Source organism: Vicugna pacos, chromosome 32, assembly GCF_048564905.1.
Source record: "Vicugna pacos chromosome 32, VicPac4, whole genome shotgun sequence".
In the NCBI taxonomy this organism is placed as follows: Eukaryota; Metazoa; Chordata; class Mammalia; order Artiodactyla; family Camelidae; genus Vicugna; species Vicugna pacos.
Window position 1 is genome coordinate 18575317 of NC_133018.1, and position 17835 is coordinate 18593151.

A 17835-nucleotide genomic window follows, 5' to 3' on the forward strand; every position below is an offset into this window, starting at 1 on the left:
CTTTTCTGCTCATGTGGTTCCTCTCCATCTGGGATGTCTCCCCTAACCTCTCAGCTTCTATGGAAATTCAGCCAACTATTCTTGGCCTCAATGGGCCTTCACTTCTGAAAACACCCATAGGAATGCTATCTGGACCCACCTTCCAGTGCTTAATTAAATAGTACTGTTTATCACCTTCTATTTATTTAATTGGTGTTAGTTTCAGTTCTTCAACCTGTAGAGGGCACAGGCAAGGTCTTATACTTTGGGTTTCCCAGGGGCAAGTCACAGAAGTTCTGTAAATGCTGGATCACTGAGGATCTCAAAATAGAGTCAGAAATTTTACAGGTGTCACTTATTTAAGGAAAAATTTATGTAATAAATTTTCTTTCAATATGAGAACAGACGCACATAATTAATTTTAACAGAGAGCTGAATTGTTCCTCAATAACCACCTATTTGAATAAAGAAATCAGATAGATTTTTATCTGTTTTACATTTCTTTTAGATCCCTTTGAATGCTGAGATGCAGCAGAATATAAGCTATTTGAAGGCAGGAAGCATATCTTCACACACAGGCCCTCAATAAATACCAGTTGACTTAACTTTGCTGACCAAATAAATGTTGTGTTTAGAAAATCTTATGAACAAATAAATAATGTTATGTTTAGAAAAAAAGCTTTTGGGAGAACTGTATAGATAGTATGCTAAAACAAGACTAAAGAAAGATTAGTTTTGTAGATTACCACCACAGAAACTTCAAGGAAGTCAGGCAAATCCTTGAAGGAACTATGGTTTCATACTGCTGCTAACTGGAAAAGCCTCTGACAAACATTTTCAGTAAAAGAGCAAGAGGCAAGCTGGTTATAATATCTGAAATGCACCAGCTGTCTACGGTTTACAAAATGCCAGAGCAGAAAGGCCTATAACCTCTAAACAACAGTGTCCTATGTCATTCAGAGTAAAGCCAAAGTCCTTACTGGGCCTATAGGACCCTAAATGCTTGACTCTGCCACCTCTAAGACCTCATTCTCCTCTATTCCCCACTGACTTACAGCACCCTAACCACACTACTTGCTCCTCCTCAAACATGCCAAGTAAACTCCTGCCTCAGGGCCTTTGCACTTGCTGCCCTAGCTAATCAGAACATTCTTTCTCCAGATACAGGCACAGATGACTCACTCTCAGTTCCTCTAAATCCCTATTCAAATATTAAGTCAATAGAAGTTAAAGAGGGCTGAGCTGCTACCTTATTATTTAAACAGAGATTTACAAATTGAGGAGTAAGTGATCCGTGCATATATCCAGAAGAAGAGTGTTACTTATGAAAACAACAGCACTCCCTGTCATCACTCTCCAATCCTTGTCCTGATCTATCGCTACCTGATATATTATAATTATGTTTAGCATTGTTTACTAGGTATTTCCCCCACTGCAAGCACAATGAGAACAGGGTTCTTTTTTCCTCCTTTTTCATTGCTATATCCCCAGCACCTAGAACAGTGCCTCATACCCAATAGATGCTCAATAAGCAACTGTAAAGATTTTCAAGAAATCTCCACAGTCCTATTAGCTAAATGATAAAGACTGGCACAGGCCCATAGCTCCAGGACTAAAAGCAAAGAAGCCTGAACCTGAATGAATCAGGAAATAATTAGCAATTCATTCCATACTAGCTGCCTGTCCATTGATAACATTGTAAATATAAAGCAATTCCATACATCAACCTATTATTTGTATATAGAAAGCTGTATATGAATTTCCAAACCCTAGCGCAAACTACGTTAACACAGAAATAGGTATTGGTATACATCACAAATGGCACTATCAGGAGCACATAGAACATGAAAGGGCCTGATCAAAGAGGTTATTAAAGCTGAGCAGACAAAAAGAAATTGAGTATTAAAAGATAATATGGAATCTCACAAATTCATGGAGCTGATAGTAGTAGCCTTAGACATTTTTTGGTTCAAGTATCAATCTGATGCCTGAATTCCCTTAATGTGAACTGCAGGTGTGAACACTCTGATGACACCTTTCTCAGAGGGCTCTATGCAGGGAACCCTGCTCCTTATAATGAGCAGAAACGTTTTGCCCTTTAACTTGCATTCACCAGCTCTCAGTCTTCTCTGGTAGTCACATCCTCGGTCAGTCGAAGCCCTTTTCATAAGACCTTCGCTACAGGAAGATGTCAAACACATTTTTGGCTAACTCATTTCTTTTCCAGGCTAAACATTCTCACATTCTTTCCACATTGTTTATATGACATGGCTTTGAATGCCTCCAGTGAGACTGTCCTCCACACAAGCTCCAGCTTGTCTATGTCCCTTTTAAAATGTGACAACCAGAAGTTAACAGAATTTTCTGGCTGTTGCCTGGGCCACAGAGCAAGGGGTAGAAGTCTCAATTCTTGAACTTTGGACTCTATACTTCCATAAATACAATCCAGTCTCTATTCAAAGATGCCTGTGTCAGAAACTACAATTTTTTAAATGGGAAAAAGCCACAGAGGTGGTAGAGAGACCCTTTCCATGAGTAATTTCCTAACTTTTCACCATTATTCACATTATTTCATTGTTTCCAAAATAGCCTCCATATTTTGAAAGTTTTTATCTTCATAACTCTATTTACTAAATAACAGCTGATCGATTTTCCTATTTTTATTTATTAAGATCACAGGCATATCTTAGCAATGTCATGTCAGTGTCACCTCACTGAGCTGCCTGAATTCCAAACAAAAGTACCAACATGTGACTTTCAGTAAGCCATGCAGTCTTTTATCCAGTAAAGGCACAATTTTCTTTTGGTTTTTTGAAATACTGAAAATAACTTTTACATCCCCATTATTACCTTCGAAAAATCCTGTTGGGAATCTCTGGCCTAATGACCTAATTTCCTATCAATTCAATGGCTGTGGTTCCTAGAAGTAATGAAGGAGGCCGAGTACTTAGACTGTAATGCTAAATAGTGACACCAGGGGCAGACTCTTCAGGCAGAAGGTTTTCTTGTCCAGTGCAAAAAGCCTCCTTGGGAAGTTACTTATGAGTCCAGGTTGAACAGTCTCTTTCTTTTCTCCTTCTCTCTCTCTCTTTTTTTTAATACAGCATATTTTAAAAGATACCTCTCGATTAACATTTGAGAGAGAATTTCTTCCATTTCTGCGTGGACAAAACTCTATAAACTTACTAGTGGCCAAAGCGGCAGTGCAGGGCGGCCAGGTTCAGGGCCGCGTATCTCAAGCTCCGGCCGTAGCCCTCTTCCCCGTTACTTTTGCTTTCGGCTCCAGTAAGAATCAGGCGGTCAAAATAATGAAGGAGGCTGTGTGTGGAACTGAAAACATCCTGGACCCGGAGGTTGTTTAAGTAGCTGAGATAATGCTAAAACAAGAAACAATAAACATACTGTAAATGTTCTGCTTCCCCTTACGTAACATTAACTGGAGAGGTCCGACCGCTGGCTGCAAACACCCGTGTGGCCCCTACCCTTCTAACAAGATGGTGATAGCCTAGCTTAATCCTAGCCCCACAGGAAGGATAAAATAGGCTTAACATACCTGAGTTGGTTTCCCCAGAAGGAGTCCCCAAATGAAAAAGGGAGCTCCATTAGTACTTGTGTGGGAGTTTTATTCTAAGTATTCACCCACTATGCCACTGGTTGTATCAGGAATGGGTGATATGTGGGGATGGAGGGGGAATTATCCAGCTCAGCTATTAAGAGATACTGTGAGTGTAAAAATAAAGACCATAAAACCTGAATTCATATAAAAGTTATAAAATTAATTTTTCTAAATGTCCAAGTTAAGTGGTAGAGTGCGTGCTTAGCACGCATGAGGTCCTGGGTTCAATCCCCAGTACCTCCGTTAAAAATAAACAAACAAATAAATCAACCTAATTACCCACCCCTCAAAACAAAACAAAAAATACCCAAATCCAAGTTAAAACACACATTTCCACTAGTTTACTAGTGAAATTTTAGAAATTAACTATCTTCTATTTTGACACCATTTTCATTTTGTTTGATTCACTGACTTAAACTTCCTTCCAACAGGCAGATCCCAGTTACTAAGGAGCAAAGAAAACATAGTTCTACATGTGCATAAAGTCAGATGGCAAATCCAGGTACTATTAAGAAAATTCTCAGGATAAAAATTCAACAAGGAATGGAATTATTTTACCTTAAAAAAAAAAACCCCAACAACAGAAAACAGTGACAAAAGAGGAGGAAGGAAAAGAATTTTTAAGCCTCAGAGAGATGATGAATGAAAGAGAGCATCATTAGATTGAAGGAATCCCTACTGGCCCAGGAGGTGGGCGGAGGGGGGTAAGCGTTGCAACCTAGGCTGAGCTGTTTACTTGCCAACAACGTGATTTGTTTCCAAGAACCGGGGTCAATGAAGCAAACCTCAATAGGAAGAGCCGTCTTGTCCCTCTTTCCAACTTAGCAACAAATTCTGGGAAAGACTCACCGCTTCAGCAAAATCAGGATTAAATTTCAACAAGTTGTTCAATTCTTTCTGCAAAGAAGCTGGAGTGAGGGCTTTGGTCTCATCGTTCTTTAACAAAGAAGCCTGAAATTTTAAAATGACAACTCAGTAGAAAGTAATGGTCAGTAAACATACAGCACTGAATACGAAACAGCATCATCTGATTACTTTCTTTTCTGCATCTACGCTCTCCTCCTGACCATGCAGAACACTGTTTCCTCTTCCTGGAAGTCTGAGCCTCCCAGGCACCACTCCCCATCCACATACTCTTCCATGCAAACTCCTGCTCAGCCTTCAGGACCCAATGTAGACTTCAGTCACCTGTTTCTGCCACCTTCTATACTAGGTGAGGTCCCATAAGCACCTACGTGCTCCCACAAGCCCCTGCACCAACCCTTCCTGCAGTACTTTTCAAATTATATGACAAGTGCCAGTCTGACCCCACCCCCAGACTCTAAGCACCTTCAAGGCAGGAAGTGTGTATCTCCGGCCAGGCAGAGGGCCTTTTGGCGTACACCTCCCTACTCTTGGCTATTTGTTTCACATGGAGGGTTCCAGGAACAATTATATAAAATATGTAGTTTACATAGAAAACTAATCCCAAATTACTTATTAGTACTTAACTGGGTTATAGACTCTTCGATTTTATGCAGACAAATTTTTCTTTGTAAGTAATAATTTTAAATTCCATTTTAATTCACTATATCATTACAGAAGATTCCAAAAATATGGAAAAGCATACAGAAGAAAACAAAATCACCCATAATTCTTCCACCCCAAAATAACACAATTTTTATGTCAGTGTAGCTTATGCCAGTCTTTTATCTGTGTGTGGGTGTGCATATACATATATATGTATATACACACACCTATGTATGTCTATGTGTTTACACATATATATACACACACAGAAAGTTAGAATATACCATTTACTACCTGTTCTTTTCATTTAATAATATATTATAAACTTTGTTTCATCATCAAATAGTCTTTGCAAATACAATTTTTAAAGCAAAAGTATTAACCCTTTGTCATATGTATTGCAAATCCTTTTTCCCATTTTATTCTGTGGTAATTTTGTTAGAACATGTACTGACATGCAGATGTTTTTAATTTTCATGCTGAAAAATCAAATGATCTTCTCTTACATGTTTTCTTCCCCAGCTTTTATGTTTGGACAGTCTTTCTCCACCCAGAGATCAGTTAAAAGTTAATATATAGTTCCTTCTAATCTAATTATAACTTTAAATGTTTACATTTAAGCCCTTAATCCGTCTATAAAGCACTGAGGTACAAAGATGAGGTGAGGATCCAGTTGTATTTGCTCCTCTGTGGTTAACTGATTGTCTCGACGGGTTTTTCTAATCTGTTTCAAGTTCACCTGCAAGGGTGATTCCACCACCTATATCTAGATCTAAACATCACATCTTTCAGCAGAAAGAAAATTAATAACGAAATTAGGGAAAACTAGAAAAGTAGAGCAAAAATAAAAATTCTATGCTGAAAATAACACGAGAGGAAAACGTTCAGCTTATGTTACTGAAAAAAATGAAAAGGTACGGCTCAAAAACACTACTAGTAAATGTCTTGGGTAAAGTGTACTGAGGTCTGCAACTTGAAATGTATCAAAAAAATGTACCTGGTCCATGAATGACTGAAAAATTGTGCTGAACACTGGAATTTGACACAACATTGTAAAATGATTATAAATCAATAAAAAGTGTTAAAAAAATGTACCTGGCAAACAAAGCAAAATATTAAATGTAGGATCTAGATGATGGACAGATAGGTCTTCACTGTACAATGCTTTCAATTTTTATTTGAAAATGTCCATGATAAAATGTTAGGAAAAGGGAGGTCAGTCTTCTAAATCATGTTTCGGGGCTGTGTTAGTCACACATCATTACTGAATGAACCTGCATTACGACTCAAGTAGAGAAATAAAGTCACACAGAAAACAGGAAGGGACATACAGCTATGGCTGTGCTGTTACTTTAGAAAAGAAGGCCACAAGTAAATGATGATGTGCGTCACCAATACACCTACGCACATACAAACAGATGTCATGGCACACAATGTCACAGGGTTAGAAACAATTACAGAACTAACATACCTGCTGAGAAAGAAAAAATTCTGCTTGTTTTTGGGACAGAGGCCCACTGCAAGATACCTCCTCTTCTCTGGAAAAAAAATAAAATAAAAATAATAAAGAACTACACAAAAGTGAAAACAGTAATGCTTACCAAGTCAATTTGATTCTTCATCAGAAAAGTTTAAGAACTTCTGAAATGAATTCTCCTGTCTCAGGAATAGAAAAGACATACTTAAAAAGTGATGCTGAATGACCTGCCGAAGTTCACACAATAGAACCATGGACAGATGCAGGTCTCAGCTCTACACAGCCCCAGCAGGGGCTTTCTAAAGTGCGAGTCTACCATCCCTGATTTAAAGTCCTCCTATGGTATCCCATCACCTCCCAGAATAAAGTCCACACTGCTCAGCAGGGTAGGCGCAGTGCTTCCTGGGTGGTCCTGCTCTCTCCTCTGTCTTCTCTCCCTCACTTACACCCCTGATGAACTCCTTACAGTCTCCTATCATGCCAAGATGCCCCTCCATCTGCAGGGCCCACTATCCCATCCACTGTTGGACTGGTTGTACCATCTGTCACTCAAAAATACCTCAAGTGTCATACCCTCAAGAACTTCTCCTGACATCTCTCATTTGAGCTCCCACTGTCTCCTAGTGACACTTACGCCAGCACCTAGCATTGCCACGCTTGGCTGTCCTTACTCATGTTTGTATGCAAACACCTAGACCATGTCCAGGCACACAACAGGCAGAGTCTGGGAAATGAATGAATGAAAAGTTTCTAACTCCTTGCCACAGATGTCAGATGGTGCTATATTCAAGAGCAAGAAAAAGAGGCTTCATCCAAGAAATAACCATTTGCCTAGAAGTTTAGATCACACAGAACCAATAAACAAGAAATATACTGATATCAATCTAGACTTGAGAAATCTAGACAATATAAAACTGTCTTATTTTGGGAGAAAAGTATGAATAATACCCTTTTGCCACCTGACACTGAAGAAACAGCTTCTCTACATAGGATTATAATATGTATAAAAATCAATATTTACTTATCAATATTTTTGTAAGCACTGTGTCTAATACCACAGTTCTCAAACTGTTTCATGCAAACAATATGTAAAAAGGTATTCTAAAAGAAAAAAATATTTCTGAAGTTAAATCACTCGTGGAAAGCTGTATACGCTCTCTTTCTTGGAGATTCACAATACCTATTGGAGAAATCCACAGAGAGACATTTCACTCACTTTTATTTAAGGACCATTTGCCAAACTCATTTGAACAAAGAAGTCTTTCCTCTCTCAAGAAGCACTAGTGGGGAAGGGTGCGGAGGGTACAGCTCAGCAGTAGAGCACATGCTTAGCATGCACGAGGTCCTGGGTTCAAATCCCCGGCATCTCCATTCAAAAAAAAAAAAACTTTAAAAATACGTTAAAAAATATTTAAAAAAAAAAAAGCACTAGTGTTCCATAGAAACCACTTTGGGAAGAGCTGCTCTAATACTCTCTTGGTTTCATTTCTGATACAAGGCAGCGATCAGATTCTGCAAGGATGGGAGCTGCCAAGGACCAGCCCCAGCCCAGCTTCACAAAGATCAGGGAAACAACAGTGACCTAGAGGGAAATGGGAAAAAAATTCACAGGCCAAGTTCTCAAGTGGAAGACAGCTAAGTGTCTGGGCAATAAGAAGCCCTTTTCTCTTAACATATCCCTCAAAGAAAGTAAGCCCAAGGCTTGAAATAAATAAGGCTGCACACAAAAAGGCTAGAGACAAATGAGAATCTGAACGAAACGGTTCTCGCCAGTCCTGGTCCCATCCTCCTCCAAAGTCCATGGTGTCACTGTTACCAAATTATTTACTTATATCCTTTCCCCAAAACACAGATTTGAGGTCGCTTATAATAAAGCACACAAGAACAATAAAGTTAATAAAACAGAAAGAGAAAACCAGAATCAAGCAAAGAGAAATTGCTATAAATGAAGGGAAATACATTTGCTATAAACAAAGATCAAATTTGGCTCTGGCTTCTGTGGTGGCAACAGTGGCCCATGTGAACGAGCCTGGGAAGAGCAAGTAAAAATACCACGGTCCAGACCATCCTTGTCCCAACTCCTCCTTTGCTTCCTCAGGGCCTCAAATACATGCCAGAGAAAGTAACTCTTAAAAAGCCACAAAGGCATTCAGTCTGGGGCGGGGCGGGGCACTCATTGAGGAAAAGGACTCAAGTACACCTTCGTCACCTGGCTCCAGCCTTAGAGAGCTCCTCCCGGTTATTCCGCATCCTTGTGTCCCCATCATTCCTTCCCTGCACTGACGCTCTCTGAAATCACACTACTCAGTAATGTAGTTACCTCTCTCTTACCCACCCCTCCCCACATCACTCCACCAGGACAGGGCTTTCTCCTCTTTCCAGACAGCAGAGCACATGTGCCTGGCAGACGAGAAGCAGAAGCACTGATAAGTATCTGCTGAATAAATTAACGAACTTGGGAGATTTATATTAAACCAAAGGCATGTGAAGAAATGCCAGGGAATGTCTAGATTTGTTCGGTCCTTTCAGAAGCACAGAGAAGCTGGTCCAGCAGCTTGCAGACTAGCAGCCTCCACTGCGAACTCACGTGGTGTAACCCTAGAAGCCCCTCTCTTATTGCAAGAAACAAACGCTGTCCCGTAGCAACAGCAAGTAAATGAAAAGCTGAAGCTAAATTTCAAGGCTGCAATTTCTTCTGTAACTGAGTTTTTTTTTTTTTTTAAAAACAGGAGTACTGGGGATTGGACCCAGGACTTCGTGCATGCTAAGCACATGATCCACTGCTGAACTATACGCTCCCCTCTATAACTGGATTTTTAAAAAAAATCACCTGATAAACATTTGCTCACTGACTATTTACTCCCTCCCTTCTTAATTAAGAGGTGGGTTCCCATTTTCAAATAGGAATAATTTCATTGTAGGAGGGGAGATTTGCAAGCTATTCAATATTCCTCTGGCCTTTCTAAATTTAATACAAATTTCTAGGGCAAGAAAAATAATTTCCCTGAAGAGATCTAAAAACATTCCAATAACAAAAAAGAGAAAAAAGAAAGAAAAGAAAGAAAATGAAAGGGCTAAAGCAAGAAGCATTAGAAAATATTAGAAAAGAACACAAAAAGAAAAAAATGAAATTTTCCTTTTTAAAAGAATCAAGAAATGTTTTTATATTCATATTATAAAATTCAAAAAATGCTATAACAAGTAAAATCATTTCTCTTGGACAAAGAATTATAATACTTAATTATAATAACATTTAAATAATGTATTTCTTTCACTTCAGTGATGAAATTCAGTTTACTAAATGCACATCATTTTCTGAAACCATACACCTTAACAGGAAACCTACTGTATTACACACAGATGAATACTTAAAATAGGATAAAACCAAAATGATGCGGTTACACCTAATTAAAACAGATTAATTTAGGAGAAAGTCAAACCAAAATAAGAAAAATCTGAATTTTAAGACTTCTGAAGAATTGACGTGCTACTTTAAGCAGATGAAGTAGCTGGAACAAAGATTACACTGTTGCCTGGAAGCCTTCCTTAGGTGACTTAAAAGAGAAATCAGAGGAGAGCAAATGTTTGTTGAATGTTTACTATATACCAGGCACACTTTATATATACACTATATAAACACTTCATATAGATTTATCATTTAATTTTCACAACCCTCTGAGGCGACAGGAGTCCCATCATGCAATGAGAAAACTGAAGCACAGAGAGGTGACTTGTCTCACAGGGACTACGTGGAGGGGCCAGAATTGAAATCCAGTGGTCCAACTTCAGAGCCAGACTCTTAACCCTACAAGGCGCTGCCTTCCACTAGATGAGAAGCATCTGTGAGCAACTCTGAGCGAGTGAGTTTGGGGAAGTCCTTACTGGTACTAACTTTCTTGCTTCCAGAAAATGCTGATCAAATCACGTAACCGTACACTGGCCACTCACAGGAACTGCCGGGTAGCACGCTCTGGCCACACACACCATTGCCCCCCACCTGCCAAGGGGGCTAGCCAGCCGACTGAGGGCAGGTGGGCTAACCTCTCCCAGAGCTCTGAGTACACTCTCCCTTGTAGTGATCTGATCCCCGTCAGTCCTCCTCACCAGCCTGTGGGCTCCCTGAGATCAGGGAATACGAAACACACACACACGCACACAGTTATATGTTTTTCCCTCTAAGTACAAGCAGTCTATCCGGGAGGTGATCCCAGGTAACAGTCGGGGAGAGGAGGCGTGGGACAGCGAAGGGAGAGAAGCCACTACAAAGCATTTTATGGGGCCAGTCACCAGTGTGGACGACGGACTACGTGTTTTGATTCTCTGCATTCTTTCACCCAACACGTATTCAGACGTTACAAGCAAAGTGCCGAGGAAAATTAGGTGAAATATGACAGAGAACGGCTCAGCTCTTGAAGGGGTGCAAAGGCAGATATAAACGAGTAAGCAAAATAACGCAAAAAGTTAGTTAGTGAGGAGAGCTGTGAAGGAAGTAGAGAAGCTGGAAGTATTCAGGATGGAGGTTACTCCAGATCCGTGGTCAGGGAAGGCCTGTGGGAGGACATGGGAGCTGAGAGCTGGGTGGTGAAAGGGAGAAAGTGAGGTGAGAGGCCAGGACAGAGCATGCCCGGCACGCTGAGGCTGACCTCAGCTTGAAGAATTCAAGAAACTGAAAGCAAACGGGACCAGGCAGACTCTTATAAGGAAGGGAGAGAATGGAGAAGAGGTGGGGAAGATGACAGGTGCCAGGTCAGGTGGGCACCAAGGCCACGGGAGTGGATTTCTGTCTAAATTCCAAGGATAGTCAAGGAGGGTTGAGGACATAAAAACACAGAATGTGACTTATGCTTGTAAAAGTTCCCCTGGATGCTGCGTGAAAAACTGAATGCAAGGAAATGAGTAGAGAGACAAGGAAGCCAGTTAGGAGGCCAGAGCAGTCATCCAGGAAAGAGATTCGGTGCTCAGACCACGGGAAGCAGTGGTGATGGAGAGAAGGGAGCTAATTCCGACTGTATCTCGGAGGCAGGACTGACCAGATCTGCTGAAAGATCGGCTGCCAGGGTGAAGGAGAGGGAGGCCCCTAGGAGGGAGCCTCGGTTTTAAGCCTGAACAATTAGGTGAGCAGTGGTAACATCCCCAGTGCTTAAATTTTTGCAGGCATTCAATCAATTTTCAGTGAACTGATCAATTCTTAATTCACTAAGATGTAATGAGCACTACCACTCAGAGTCCCAGCACAAAGCGAATGGCATATTCAAATGGGGGTAATTTGAGAAGAGTTTAATAAAAGACTGCTTATAAAAATAGGGGCAGGAGGTGGAGGAGCCATAAGGGGTAACAGTCCCCAGGGCTGGTAACAGTGAGGCCCTGAGGCACCTTACACGCCAGGCTGGGGAAAACTTCCCTGTCGCTGGGCCCCCGAGGTCTGCAGAGCAGGCCACCTGTGACCCTATCATGAGCCCACCATGACCTCAAAGGAAGGGAGCCAGTGAATCAACACCCTGCCCTTACTCTTGCCCTCTGGATCTCCCACCAGCACCGCCCAATCAGAAGTCAGAGGGCAGGGAGCCCACTGACGCAGCCTGCAAGGGTCAGCTTCCTGGATCTGGAGGGATGAAGAGATGACAGCCAGAACGTGACCTGGGGTGAGTGAGGATTCACTGCGCCTGTGACGATGCCATTTCACAGGAAAGGGATCCCTGCCGGAAAAACCCAAGTTACCTTATAGATACATCAAGTTCTTCCTTCTCCATTTTCCTTTCGCCCTCCTCTCTGCTGGCCAATTCCATATCAGCGTCCTCCGCCGTCTTTTTCTCACCGTTCTGGAAGTACTGCTGAAGGGCAGTGTACAGTTTAAACACTTGACTGAAAGAAAGTTTACTGTAGGCCAAGATCATGTGACGCAGAAATAAACCTACAAGATGAGACACAGACAAGGTGAAAGCGTTAACGTGAAATCCAGGCTACACAAAGTCGATGAGTATTTGTTGCAATTCTTCCTTCAAAATAATCCAAAGAAAGGCACTTGCGGTTGCTGTTCTCTCCACCGGGAGTGTTCTTTCCCCACCTTTACAAAGCTGGCTTTCTCTTTATGTTAAAGGCTCAGTCCTCCCACCCGCACCCCACTCTTTATCCATCCAATATATTTTTTCATGACTGTCATACCTATCTGAACGTATCTGATTTGTTTACTTCTTACTGTTTGCCTGCCCCTCCCCACACAACCACAAGGACGGGACCTCCGTAAGGGGAAGGCCATGTTTATCTTAAAGTCCACAGCCTGGCACGTGGAGGATCCGTAAAGAACTGATGGTGAATATCGCACACAACCACCATGAACAAAAAGCCAGACGGACGGAGCATGGTTAAAAAGCTAACAGAAAAGCACCAGGAAATTTCATGCATACCCTTGCCTTATAAACTGTATCAATACTATTCTCCTATTTACCTCTCTTCATAAAAGTTTAGTTGCTGACCCTGACTTAAGAGTCGTACAATGCAGACAAGTGATCAGAGGACAGGGAGTAAGAGCTGAGAAACCCTAAGGGGTTCCATGACCAGGCTAACACTTTGATGACAGCAGGCAAACAGAAGATGCTTTTCCACAAGACAATGGTTTAAACATAGATCAAAATGACAAGGCAATAAACACAAACTAAAACATGTCCAACATCCCTACTGCATCTGTCAGAGCACAGTAACAATAGACATGACCTGGAGAGCAGGTCACTTCCGTGAAAATGTTCTCTGCTCTCCTTAGAAGAATTTCATACCTACTACACTCGTTTTGTGAACCTCTGGTTCAGTTCCAGAAAAAGAATCTGAAAGGTCATCAAAAAATTGTTCCATATCCTTCAGTTCGCCTTCAGCCATCAGTTTGATTCTGAATGAGAAAATTGAGGTGTATGTTTTAGGAAGGCCTTTTCAACATCTTCCCACATTTCATATTCCACAATTATCTAACATAAATCTATTTTAAAAACAATTCAGATTCATATAAAATGGTGGCACAAAAAACAAATTTGACCATCCAAAGTGTCACTCTCATATTCTGAAAAGTATCACTGGTGATGTTTGCTTGATTACAAAATTTCTCAAAGTAACCTATCAGCCAGTAAAAATGGAATTCACTGCATCAACAATAAAGAACAAGGTAGATCCATATAGAATAAAAAAATGTGAAGCAGTATACTTACTGTTATCCATTTTTCAAAATACATAAATTAAGGTACTTAGGGAAACAACTTAGCAAATAAAGATACCTTTTTTTAAGGAATTAATCACCATGTGCCCTTTTCCAATTTTCATCTACTTTGACATCTTTTCATACATACAGAAGAAAAGGAAGTTTACCTGATCTGTACTGAATTTGCCAGCTGAGGACAAGATTCTTCAATTAACTTATAAAGTTTAGACAGTGTAATATCAGGGCCCTGGGTAAAGGAGAGAGAGATGAAGGTTACAGAAAGATTTTAAAGAGCTGGAGACTGATAAAGAGCTGCAAACATGAATTCACCTATTAATCTCTCTGCCTTAACAATCACTTCAAACATAAAATCTCAAATCAGGAAGGGGAAAAAACCTATCTACATAAAACATTAAAGTAACATTTCACATTTACATAGCATTCTCTTTTAGTTGTAGGAATGATTTTAAATGGAAAAAAAAAAAAGCACAGAATCAGTAGTCTGAGGAATCTCCCAGTTCCTTCTTCCTTAGTTTTGTAAGAACACGGCAAAGTCGCAGCCTGCCTGAGCCCAAGTTTCCTTTATCAGGGAGATAATAATCTCCCCTGTGTGTGGAAGATTAAGTAAAATAATTCAAAGTATTTCGTAACCTGGAGAACACTATACAAACACAGGTGTCCTGTTTTTCATAAACACAATTTCATTTGATCCCTCCCCAAATGCTGCAAGGTAGGCAGTCATACCACGTGCCCAAGTCCATAAAAGGTACCATTAGAGACAGAGAGGATGCAACTTCAGCTATCAAGACAATTACACCCTAGCCGAGGTTTAAAACTAAACACTGAATATTTTTTGGAGAGTAAGTTGACAGTACATACATCAATTTTAGATACGGACAACCCAGCAATCCCACCGCTGGGGAAGGTATGTTCGGCATGCATTGTCTGAAATGAAGAAAAACTAAAAAAGACCTGTTAAGGCCATCAATAAAGAGTTCACTTATAATTCATAAATTTAAATATTAATTAAAATTATAAGTAAAATTATGTTTCTTTTCTTATTGTGGAATACAATGCAGCCATTGAAAAGAATGAAGTACATCTACTCAAATGCACTGATGTGGAAAGATGTCCAAGACTTGTTAAGTGAAAGGAATAATCAGTAGAATAGAAGTAGTATTTAGGTTAAAAAAAAAAGGGAGGGGACAAAATTAAATTAAAACATATGTATATATAGTTATAACCATAATGCATCCACTTAATCTGTCTATATACACATATAGCAAAAGGTCTAGAAAGATCCATTCTGACCTGTTACTCAATACACAGTTGAATGAATGAACATTAACATGATAATCTGAGAGGGAAGAGGACTAGAGGGCATGCAGAAGCACCAAAGCCTTCCACTCCATCAATTTTAGTATCATTTGAAGTTTTTACAATGAATCTTTGTGTATCAGCTGAGTAGTTAGAAATTAGCTAATTTTTAAAGCCAAACAGTAAGTAAATAAGTAAAGGCTGGAACTCTGCTAGACAAATTCTATATACACATTGATTAAAACCATACAGTAGTTAGCCAGGCAAAGAATCAGAAGGAGAATTCAAGACACAAAAACTAGCAAGCACAGGGGGAGGGTATATAGCTCAATGGCAGAGCTCGTGCTTAGCATGCACCAGTCCTGGGTTTAATCCCCAGTACCGCCATTAATTAACAAACAAACAGACAAACCTGATTACTTCCCCCCACCAAAACAAAACAAAACAAAACAAAAACCAGCAAGCACAAAGGTAGTGTATGAGTTAAGACACCAGGATTACTGTTTTTTTTTCCTAGTCTCTATCAAATTTTTTAGCATTTTTATTTGAATAATGGGGAACTGCACTTATAATAGTAATGTGCTGCGAGTTATACAGACCCTACATTCCTTTTATTTAACCTACTGGGCAAGTCATCTAACCTGTCTTCAGTACCCCTTCTTCCCCCTTACCCCCCAAAAAAGATGATGGATTAAAAAAAACAGCCCTTTATAAACTGTATTGAGCTGCAGAAATGCAACTGTGGGTACTAATTTTACTAGGTTGACCTCTTCAGATACCATAATTTGGGGGCTCAGGACCCCAGATATTTGTTTCTACGTCTAGTGTTCCTCAACAGAAAATTGCTGGTCCTTCAAACTCCAGCTTAACACTATATGTCCCCTAAAAAATCCTCCCAATTCACATGTGTACACCCACCTACCAGAAGGAGGGCATATCACACTTCAGTCAGTCCACATACAACTTATGACAGGGTTACATCAGGATAAATCCATCATAAGCTGAAAATACTGTAAGTCAAAACTGCATTAAATACACCTAACAGACTGAACATCATAGCTTAGCATCACCTACCTTAAACACACTCAGTATATTTATTTTAGCCTACAGTTGGGCAAAAATCATCTAACACAAAACTTTTAAAAATTCTATTTTATAATGAAGTGTTGACTATCCCATCTAATTTACTGAATACTGTACCGAAAGTGAAGAACAGAATGGTTGCACGGGTACAGAATGCTTGTACATGTATCAGTTCAGTACCCTCGTGATCACATGGCTGACTGGGAGCCCCAGCTTGCTGCCCAGCATCATGAGGGAGTACCATACTGCATATCGCTAGACTAGGAAAAGATCAAAATTTAAAACTGGAAGAAAGGTTTCAGTTGAATGAGAATTGCTTTTGCCATCATCCTTGAAGTCGAAAAATCGTAAAATTGTAGGTCAAGCCATGCTAAGTGGGGGAACTGTCTGTATGTATTCAGGCCCTGTACTAGGCTTTGGGGATCCAAGGGAGACCTCACGGAGGTTACAGTCCGGTAGGGGAGCGAGACATCACTTATATAATCACACAAATAAATAGAAAAACCCCAACTGATATAGGGAAAGTACACGCCCTAACCCTGTAATCCTCATTCTAAGGAGACTACATTAAAATGAAAATAGCAAACACTGATTGGGCATTTACTATGTGCCACACACTGTAAAGTGCTTCCATGTAACTCCTAACTTAATACAGCCATCTCATGACAGTTTCTATTATTGTTCCCATTTTACAGAGAGACAGCAGAGAACTGAATAGGTTATGGAACTACGTCGCAGACAGTACGGCGTGGAGCTACCTCAGTCTGCAAAATGAAATAAAATATGTAAAGTGCTTAGTAGACAGTAAGTGTTCAATCAGTGTTGGCTGTTACTTTTATGACATGACTACTACTTATTATGGTCCTCTAGGGTACAGAGTCTGTATGATTCATCTGTGTCTCCATCACTCAGGCCTATGTGCAGCCCCAGTCTACAGAAGACGGAGGATCTGAGAATATAACTCTTTCCCCAGTCACTCAGCTAATAAATGCTGGAGCCAAATATAAACCTGCGAAAAAAAAAAAAGCTTGTAAAGAGCCTGGCCCATCGTAAGCACTCATTAAGTGTTAGCTGGTAGCATGAACTATATTTTTTTGAGGTCCTATAGGGCAGAGAGAGTGTCCGATGAACTCCCGTGCCCCCAGGCCCAGGGAGATGCCCGGAACAGAGCAAGTGCTCAGTACACGTTTGCTGAAGGAGCGGGAGCCGACGGGGGCCCCTCACCTGCAGCAGCGGCAGGAGCAGCTGGTTGAGCCTCCGCCGCTCCATGAGGCTGACGGCGCCCTCGCCCGTGCGGCCCATCTCGTTCAGCAGCACCAGCACCGCGATCTTATACGGCGTCACCCAGTCCTTGATACCGAACACGTTGGCGTGCACCACCCCATTGGTCATCATGGGGTTGAAGTAGAGGCTCTCGTGGACGCTGGCCATGGCTCCCCCTGACTAAATCCAGGACTCCAGTTGCACACGGCGGGCGGGTTCCCCCGAGGGGCACGCCGCAACGCGCTCTACGCCTCCTCCCGCCCTCACCGTATCCCAGGAAACCAGCTTCCTCGCGCTCGCGCTCGCGGCACACCATCGGCCAATCAGAGCAACCAGACCAAAGCACATGGGAGGGCTACAGCCAATCAAAATGTCCAGTGGTACTGCGCCGGGTGAGGCAAAGGCAGT

The 17835-nt window shown here is 41.0% G+C and overlaps 1 protein-coding gene across 1 annotated transcript in view; it reads right to left on the reverse strand.

The window, feature by feature from the left end:
• ANAPC5 (anaphase promoting complex subunit 5) overlaps positions 1 to 17723 on the reverse strand; it is a 34350-nt gene extending 16627 nt beyond the window's left edge. The window contains exons 1-7 of the mRNA XM_031670105.2: positions 17389 to 17723; positions 13932 to 14011; positions 13352 to 13461; positions 12300 to 12492; positions 6576 to 6642; positions 4445 to 4546; positions 3166 to 3356 (exon numbers count right to left, since the gene is read on the reverse strand). Of these exons, the coding sequence (XP_031525965.1) occupies positions 3166 to 3356; positions 4445 to 4546; positions 6576 to 6642; positions 12300 to 12492; positions 13352 to 13461; positions 13932 to 14011; positions 17389 to 17595 (950 nt within the window). The 5' untranslated portion in view covers positions 17596 to 17723. The remainder of the gene's footprint in view (positions 1 to 3165; positions 3357 to 4444; positions 4547 to 6575; positions 6643 to 12299; positions 12493 to 13351; positions 13462 to 13931; positions 14012 to 17388) is intronic.
• Between the last annotated feature and the right edge of the window lie 112 nt (positions 17724 to 17835).